General features: G+C 50.7%; 1 protein-coding gene across 1 annotated transcript in view; it reads right to left on the reverse strand.

The window, feature by feature from the left end:
- The window catches only part of LOC119979711 (receptor-type guanylate cyclase gcy-19-like), a 30,086-nt gene extending 24,638 nt beyond the window's left edge, over positions 1-5,448 (reverse strand). Inside the window, exons 1-2 of the mRNA XM_038822271.1 lie at positions 4,419-5,448; positions 288-422 (exon numbers count right to left, since the gene is read on the reverse strand). Of these exons, the coding sequence (XP_038678199.1) occupies positions 288-422; positions 4,419-5,063 (780 nt within the window). The 5' untranslated portion in view covers positions 5,064-5,448. The remainder of the gene's footprint in view (positions 1-287; positions 423-4,418) is intronic.
- Between the last annotated feature and the right edge of the window lie 4,227 nt (positions 5,449-9,675).

A 9,675-nucleotide genomic window follows, 5' to 3' on the forward strand; every position in this document is an offset into this window, starting at 1 on the left:
CAGAGTTTTAGAACTGCAGTTTATAGAGAGGGACAGGAAGAAGAACTCTGGAATGTCTTTTCCCTGAAATCAGACCAGACCCAATTTCAACTCACTCTGTGATTAAGGTCCTGCATCTTCACAAAGTCAGGATAGGGTATAGTCAACCCCGTGAATGGAGATAGTCATCATGCCTCTTGAATGCCCATTAGATATATTGTACAGAGCAAAACTATCAATGGTCTGACCACAGACCATTGTCTTAATGGTCTTGGTATCAATGATTCTGGGGTTAGTTGATTTTGTACCTTGTATACGTCGTATGATTCGATCCTGGTGTCAAAACACATGTATAGATTATTCAACATCTCCACCACCTGGAGAGGTGTACACGAGGCAGCGATGGTGGTGAATCCTACAATGTCTGAGAAATAAATTGTCACCTGCCAATAATTTAAAACAAAATATAAATTTGTACAGATGCTAAATTAAGAAGATTGTGCTTGTACCCCAGTTAAATGCTACACACATGCTGCCAAGCAATGTTCTTAACCTTAGCCTCAGCATTCCGACCTATATTTGTTTGTTCACCTCCTGACTCCCCAAAGCCTGTCCACCATCTAAATCAGGAATGTGATGGAATGCCTCCCACTTGTCTGGATGAGTGCAGCTCCAACAACATTTAAGAGGCTCGACAGCATCCAGGACAAAGCTGCCTGCTTGATTGGCACCCCATCCATAAACATTCACTCTCTCTACCACTGCCGCAGCATGTACCATCTACAAGATGCAGTGCAGGAACTCACCAATGCTCCTTAGACAACACCTTCCAAACCCATGACCACTATCTAGAAGGACCAGGGCAGCAGGTACCTGGGTATTCTGGGTGTTCCCCTCCAAGTCACTGACTTGGAAATATTTCGCCTCCTTCACTGTTACTGGGTCAAAATCCTGGAACTCCCTTTCTAACAGCACAGTGGATGTACCCACACCATATGGACTGCGGCGGTTCAAGAAGGCAGCTCTCTGCCACCTTCAAGGACAATTTGGGACGAGATGGCCTAGCCAGTGATTTAATGAATTAAACAGAACATCTCCACAGTGAGAAGTGTAAAGGTGTCGGGTTTAATACCAGAATACCACATATAGGTACACCACCGGATGTATCCATCTTTCAATATTTTGACACAGTGACCGTATATTCCCTAATCCAGGGAGGATTTTAGACGAAGAATCTGCTGACAACGTCCTTTCAGACAGCGCAACCCAAATCTTCACAACTCGCCACATTAAACATCATCGGCCCTCCCAATTATTTTGCCCGTTTTCTTAAATCAGTGTCCCCTGGTTACGGACCCCCCCCCCCCCCCCCCCCCCCCCGCACCAGTGGGAATAGTTTCTCCCTGGGCACTCTCAAATCCCTTCATAATTTCAAACACCTCCTTTAAATCTCCCATTTAACTTCTGTTGTGAGGAGAACATTGCCAACTGTTCCACCCTCTCCAGATAACTGAGGTCCCCCATCCATCATTCTAGTAAATCACCTCTGTATTCCTCCCTCCCTCCAAAGGCCTTGACAGCCTCCTGAAGTCTAGTGCTTAGAATTACACACAATACTTTAACTGAGGCCTAACAGGTAATTTATACAAGTTCTTCCAACCATAGTATCCTTGTTTTTGTATCCCTGCCTCGATTTATTAATTCAACTATCTATTTTAAACTACCTTAACAAGTGGTCCTGGCACTCTCAAAGATGTGTGTATGTGAATATAGTTCACCTTTATCTCTCCATCACTGAATTGCAATTTACTCAGTCCAGTGAAAAGAGAGGGTTCCCCACTGCACGGATACCAGGCTGCAGTGGAACCCGGTGGGGCTGCATCGATTTCCTTCGACTCTACTTTCAATGTTGCTTCGTGCTTAGGATCTGAGGGTCACGATGTACAGACGGTTATTAGAGATTGGGGGTTTGAAGGGTTACAGTGCACTGATATGTAGATGTTTCACCAGCTGAGCTGGAAGTGCAGCATCTTTTGTGTTGTTACAGAACCGTCAAAATAAGTGCCTGAAATCCTGGGTGACCCACCTGGGATACAATGAGGTCGAAACACTGGGAATTGTTCATAGCTGCTCGCATGTTCAAATGAGCTATTGGATCACAACCCAGGGAGGGGGCCGCTTATTTATCCCTCCAGCCTCGACATTTTTCCTCTATCACTGTGATTGATAATTGACTAATTATTTATAATTATTTAGCAAGAATGAAACCCACGAGCACCTTTCAGATGCAAATAAACGCGGGTCTGTTTGGCCACACCTGACAGCGATTTACTGGCCTGAAAAGGTTTGGGTCTGCAGTTAGAAACAGCTTCTGGATTCTCCCAAACTGTGCGGCTGAACTGAGAGACCTTTCTTCTCCCGCTGAATCATCTTTTATTCTGCACACTCTGGGAGGGTTTATTAAAAAAAAACAGAATTTACAAACACTTTGAGAACTGTTTAGACGTAATTTGTTGCAAAAAGCTGACGGCGTTTTGGTTGAGGATTATGTCCAAACATTATCCAGAGAGCAAAGGTGGAGTTAAATGAAGTGGGATCGCGACCTGCAGCGATTAAGCTTTTCAGGGACACAGAAATGGAAATATGACTCGATTCTGAAAAAAGACAACCCCAGCATATGTCAAGATCCTTGAAAATGTCTCATGCAAGGGATTAAATTAGATTAAATGCAGATGTAATGTAGATAAGATTAGATTAAATACTTAGATTACATTCAGATTCTGTACAATCGTCCTCCTGTTGGTTTAGCCAATTTCCAGAATTATTTTACAATGATCTGGACATGGCAGACATACTGTGTCATTTAATGTCCTCTTTAATGCCTTCACGTCCTGGCCTGAGACCCAGAACTGGACACAACGCTCCGGTTGAGTCCAGACGTAGCGTTTCATTCAGGTTCCTCATAATGGGCCAGATCTGTTATCACCCATTTGAAATTAGCGCCATCTCCCCCATTCATTATTTGTACTTTTGATATTCTTTTTCATAGCCAACCTAAATTTCATGTTTCGAGTTCTGTTTCTCTCTCTCTCTGCAGGTGCGGTCAGACCTGTTTGTTATTCAGGCAGTTTCTGTTTTTTATTTCAAATTTCCAGCACCCGCAGTATTTTCCTTTTATATTGCTAAACTTTATGGTAACAAAGTCACTGACCTCCCCCTGACCCTATCGGCACCTGCTTCACCAGAACCTGACCCAGCAATGCCATTTCTGGTTGGGCTGGAAATATACTGATGCAGAAAAATCTCCAGCACCTTCCCCCCTCGCTACCCTTTACAATGTCACCATCCCAGTCTATATCAGGATAATTCAAGTCTTCCATTATAACTGTCCTCTAATTCTTGCGCCTCTCGGTAATTTATTTGCAAGTGTCGCCCTCAGTAACTTTCTCACTGGCTGGATGTGAGCAAACTGATTAGGGCAAACCGCTCGGATTATTCAGGAATATCGGGGTCAGCTCCGCCCCGCGGCCAGAAAAACAGGTTTGGAGCCAAACTTGTCTCGGTCTGTAGCGCAGAAGGTGAGGGTCCTGCTCCCCCCCCCCCCCCCAGAACCTCGGGGGAGGGGGTTACTGCGGGGCTGAGGGTCCTGCAGGCTGCCCCCCAAACCTCGGGGGAGGGGGTTACTGCGGGGCTGAGGGTCCTGCCCCCCCACAGAACCCCGGGGGAGGGGGTTACTGCGGGGCTGAGGGTCCTGCAGGCTGCCCCCCCAAGAACCTCGGGGGAGGGGGTCACTGCGGGGCTGAGGGTCCTGCCCCCCCCCACAGAACCTCGGGGGAGGGGGTTACTGCGGGGCTGAGGGTCCTGCAGACAGCCCCCCCCTCCAGGACCCCGGGGGAGGGGGTCACTGCGGGGCTGAGGGTCCTGCAGGCTGCCCCCCCCCCTCCAGGACCCCGGGGGAGGGGGTCATTGCGGGGCTGAGGGTCCTGCAGGCTGCCCCCCCCCTCCAGGACCCCGGGGGAGGGGGTCACTGCGGGGCTGAGGGTCCTGCAGGCTGCCCCCCCCCCCTCCAGGACCCCGGGGGAGGGGGTCACTGCGGGGCTGAGGGTCCTGCAGGCTGCCCCCCCCCTCCAGGACCCCGGGGGAGGGGGTCATTGCGGGGCTGAGGGTCCTGCAGGCTGCCCCCCCCCCCAGGACCCCGGGGGAGGGGGTCGCTGAGGGTCCTGCAGGCTGCAGCCCCCCCCCCCCCCCCCAGGACCCCGGGGGGGGGGGGGGATTCATTGCGGCGCTGGTCACTTTGCTCCGGGGAGATTTCACAGCCAGAGGATTTCTTACCCCAGGCGGGACCCCCCCAGGAAACCCTGCCAGTTACCAGCTGAAACCTGACTTCAGGAAGGGAGTTCCTGGATCTTTCTGCCGCCCCAGCCACTCACCGGCCTCACCTGTTCGTAGCTCTCCGCCTCCACGTGTCCGCGCCTTCGGAGCTGTTTGGCCACCGACTTGGGTAACATCTGGTGCAGAAGGTCCTCGGCCAGGCGCCTCTGCCGCTTCAGGTCTTCAGTGCGCTCCTTCAGGCTCCGAGCATAGTCCTGGATCCATTGTGTCATCTGCTTGAAGGAGACCAGCACGATGGGGTAAATGAGGCAGGCGGTGCTCAGTAAGGTGATGCGGAAGCTGACTGCAGACAGGATATCTCTGCACCCTCTCCTGATGGACACCTTGCTCCTGTGCAGCAGACAGCCCTGCACAACACTCACCTGCTGCAGGTCGCCAAGAATCAGGCCCCTGTCGGAAGTCTGAGAAACAAGGTGGGTGGAAGGTTGGAAGAGGCAGACGCCCTGATAGTGGGTGAAGTGCAGCGAGAGGTTGATGTTGCTCCTGCAGCAGGTCTGCATGTTGTCCGACATGAAGAGAGCGTGGTTCAGGCTGGTGATGATCTGATGCCAGCTGCCCTGCTGCTCGCCCTGTCCCGAGGGGGTTGCCCTGACCTGGGGCCGGTGGATCAGGAAGATAGCCTCCTTGGCCCTCAGCACCAGCCTGAGTGACATCACATCTGCCCAGTGCTGGTTAGATTTGGCCAGTGCCATGTCCCTCTCCGGGTCCCCCAGGGCGTCCAGCAGCTTGGAGATGGTCCATGAGATGAGTGTGCCCACCTCGCCTTCAGGGAGCGGTCCCTTTGCGCTCAGACCCCCCGTGCTTTCATTGAGGAGCCGCTGACAAGTGAGTCCTCCCTCCAGACATTGGTCCTGGCCCCGCTCCAGCTGGCTGCAGATGGCACGGACCCTGCCCCTGCCCCTGGCAGTGGGGGAGAGGTGGCTGACGCCCGGCCAGGGGTCCTGCTGATGCCGCCAGACGTGGTCGCGTTCCTCCTGGAGCTGGTTGATGAGGTGGAGGAGGAGGATGTTCCTGCAGGAGCTCAGGGCCTCCAGAGCACTTTCCGCCTCCCTCCAGGCTCTCAGACTTCCACTCAGGTCGAGGGAGATGGACCCCAGCAGGGCAGCCAAGGACAGGAGGCAGGCGGCCCCGATGCGGCGGACGGTGCGGCTGGCTCCAGCCTCAGGACACCTATAAACACAGTCAACAACATCAACAATACCCTGCCCTTTACATCGAGCTCCCGACCCTCTTCCCCGGGCACAAGGAGGGGGATCCCTGGCAGCACAGAATCTGCACTCGGCCACCCTCCAGACTGTGACACTGATAGAAAGGGAGATTTAACAAACCATTCACCTCACTTCAATTAAACTTCCAACAATGATTGGGGTCTCTGACAGGGACAGGAGGGGTCCCCATCAGCCTGATTCAGAAATCCTGACTTACCCCCACTCCTCACCCCGTCTGCATTGTGTGTTCCACCTCCCTCTGTCCCTCTGCCTACACTCACTCCACATGCCCCTCACACACACAGTGCCACCCACTTTGTGAACAGCTTCCAAATGTTGGAAAGTTAGAATCAGCAGAGGTTCAAATACACTTTTCCCTGGGGAAGGCGGGGGGTGCCCCTAAATAATGTCATCAACAGGTACAGAAAATAACCAGGAAGTGCTCCTGGCCCCACGTGGGCGATCCTGCTGCTGGATTTGGGGTGTGGGACTTGCCGGAGCTGCGGACGGGGGTGGGGGTGGATGTTTTAACCTGGCCCTGGCTGATTGCTGGCAGGCGGGGCCTGGGATGGAGGTCAGACTATCTGCCCAGTGCCTCAGTGTGACTGGGGGACCTGCTGGAGCTCCTGTGTTGGGAGAAGGTTAAGTTTACCTTGAGGGGGACGATGGAGGGTTTCCACAAGAGATGGGGGTCTGTTTATTCTTCACTTTAAAGTGTTGGTTACCGTCAGCGGCTGAAGTGGGGGGGGGGGGGGGGGGGGATATTTTTGAGTTATTGAGGTGTCGATTGTTAAAGTGGGGGGGGGGGGGTTGTTCTTGTTGTTTTCCATTGTTTTGTTTTATGTATAAAATGTTAAAAGGAGAATACAAATATTTTGGTTAAAAAAAAGCTCTCGTAATGTTGACCATTATATTCAAAGGAGTGGGAGGGAACAGGAGGCATGTTGCCGCCAAACCCCTGGATGAGCCCACACGACAGGGCATTCCAAGGTCATATCAGAGGAAGGATACAAAGGGCGTGCAGTGTAGATTTAGCAAAATGATACCTGGACCTCGAGGAGAGGCGACACAGATCAGTTGTATTTACTCAAATTTAGATGGTTAACGGGAGATTTGATCAAAGTTTTCAAAATAATAAAGAGAACAGACAGGGTCGTTCGAAAAACGACTCCTCCTGTTAAATCTAGGACTGGGGAGGGGGGAATATCTCAAATTAGCATCAAACCTTTCAGGAGTGACATTGGGAAACACTCTGAGACACAGAGGGTAGAAATTCGAAAAGGCAATAGATGCAAGATCAATTCTTAATTGTAAATCTGAGATTGATTTGTTAATCAAAGATACAATGAGACGTGGAGCATCACTAGCCATCTCTCTCAGATCAGCCTCATCTCATTGAAGGCCGGAGTCTCCCTTTGTGTCTGTTTAAACAGAACCGAGAACATTTTAAATACCTTCCGGCCCTTTTATTTCCCAAGCATGAATCCCATTGCAGTTTCTGCTTGGCATTAAGCGGGAGATTCTGCGGGGGAGTGACACTCACTCCGGTTCCCAATGTGGATTCACATTGGCGATTCACAGCCGGTGGGTTAAATTCAGCTGGAAATGAATATTCCGTTTTTGTTGTCTCTCAGACCCGGGGACGAGATTGGGATGAATTATCCTCAAGGCACTAGTCGTTATGTGTCTGAAAGGACACCTCCCCGGTTCTTTTATGTTGTGTTTTATATTAACTGGAAGATAAACCATTCTGTGTGAATATTGCACAGTCTGATCCTTCTAAAGATATCCACACATCCTGTCCCTCCAACACTTCTCCCTTTTCATTTTCCTTATTCTTTCTGGGATCCCCAGTTTTTAAATTTGCAGATTTCGATGTTTTCAATTCTATTTGATTGGCTCAGGGGTCTGACCTGTTACCTGCTCTCTCTGACTTGTTGCCGGGTATGTTTTGCAGCGGGCCCCAGCTCCAGGTCGCTTTATTCCGTTAATGAACGAAATCTGTGCCGGTACAGTATCTGGGAGAGGAGGGGGTGGGGGATGCTCGCTGGCTTGTCCCCATCACAGGCTCCGCACCCCCAGGCTGGGGGGGGGGGGGGGGGGGGGGGGGGGTGGGGGGGTACCTGTTCCTGGGCTGTGCTCCCATTTCACAACCATGCTCGCCCTGCACCCGGGATACCCCGCTCCTCAATTGGTCCCCCCCCCCCCCTCCCCACATTTATCCAGCACTAATTTCGATCTGTGGTCACATTTCAATGGCCCCCGCCCCAGTCAATGGTGTCGAGTTTAATCGATTGGCCCTTAGAATTCGGGAGTGTGGATTTGGAAACATCAACAAAATACAACTGGACTTCTGAATAGAAATTTTTAAAATCCAAATTTCTCAGCCCAGGGACCAGGGGTCTGGGCTGACTTCCAGCATTCCCTGTCTTATTTTGGTTAAAGTTGCTCTGTCCTGACCATAGGGACCGGGGATGGGCTCCTTGGACAGTCAGCTGCTGACCACCCTCACACTGAACTGCTGAGTTTACCTGGAGCCGGCACACAGCGAGCCCGAGGCAGAATCCTCCCAATCCGCTCCTCTCCGCCTTATCCGCCGTTCCACTTCCCCACCTGGGATGCTGATGGGCTTCCCTTTGCCGGAGGAGGAGGCTTGAACTCCGGGGGAGAGGCCGTCCTTATTCCTCCCGCTGGCTGCAGACATCAGAGAGGCAGAGAGGGAGGAAGGCAGCTCCACCCATAGAGAGAGAGGAGATTTCACCCAACACCAACTCCACCCACAGCCTGGTCCGCTTCTCCTGTCAGCTCCCGGGGAGGTGGGACCTGGGGCGGGGTGAAGGCAGAGCCAGGGGTCCTGGAGACTTCAACCAGGAGGATCAACGAAGAGGATGTGAAGACAGCGAGAGGAGGAAGGAAGTTGAAGAGAATGGCAACTAAGTCATCGAGCAATGGAACAAGGTAGAATTAGACAGATTTTTGATAGACAAGGGAATCGAGGGTTACGATGGGGTAGACAGGAAAGTGGAACTGCGAGGACAGCTATGATCTTATTGAATGGCGGAGCATGCTCGAAGGGCTGAATGGCCTCCTCCTGGCCCTGGATCTTACATTCCTTAACCTCTCCTTCAGTAACACAGTGGCCAATGATTTGTGGTGCTGTCTGTCATGACATCTGAATTGAGACAAGCATACTTGAGATATACTTTCTAACTCCTTTGATGTTCAACTTGAGAATAAAGAAAAACCGGTATGTACTCCTCCAGGCCCCATCAAGCTGACAATGCCAACAAACTATCAGAGGAGGCGGCAACTTGGGTTACTCAGGACACTGCCTTTTTAAAATAAATTTAGAGTGCCCAATTATTTTTTTCCAATTAAGGGGAAATTTAACGTGATCAATCGACCTATCCTGCACATCTTTGGGTTGTGGGGGTGAAACCCACACAGACACGGGGAGAATGTGCAAACTCCCCACAGGCAGTGACCTGGGGCTGGGATCCACAGTGCCGGAGGCAGCAGTGCTACCCACTGCTCCACCATGCTGCCCAATTCTGTTGAAGTAGTTTATAGATTAACAATCCCCACTGACATGGGATGTGTTGCTTGGGCCTTTGGTGTTTGAACAGTTTGTGCTATTTTCTTTTAAGTGAACTTAATTTTAACCGCTGAGGTACCATAATAAGACAGGTAAAGCATAAAATGCCATTGGCACTGCAACTTAAACCCTAGAATTAAATTACATACTGGTAAGATGCATTCATACAAACATATTTTGAATCCACTGCAATTCACCTGAACAATTCCGATTATTTCAGTGGAGAATGGTTAACAGATGTATTATAATTCATGTAATTTCATGGGCTGATAATGTCTAATTATCATGAGATAGCTTAATATATATATAATGAAATAAATAATGCTTCTATTTACAGACTATCCTATCACAAGGAACATCTCAAAGTACCTTATAAAAAAATGTAAGATACAGAGGCAGTTCCTGATGAACATAGGAGCAGGTGTAGGCCATTCAGCCCCTCGAGCCTGCTCTGCCATTCAACTAGATCATGGCAGATCATCTATTTTAACGGCATCTTCC

Source organism: Scyliorhinus canicula, chromosome 16, assembly GCF_902713615.1.
Source record: "Scyliorhinus canicula chromosome 16, sScyCan1.1, whole genome shotgun sequence".
Taxonomy (NCBI): Eukaryota; Metazoa; Chordata; class Chondrichthyes; order Carcharhiniformes; family Scyliorhinidae; genus Scyliorhinus; species Scyliorhinus canicula.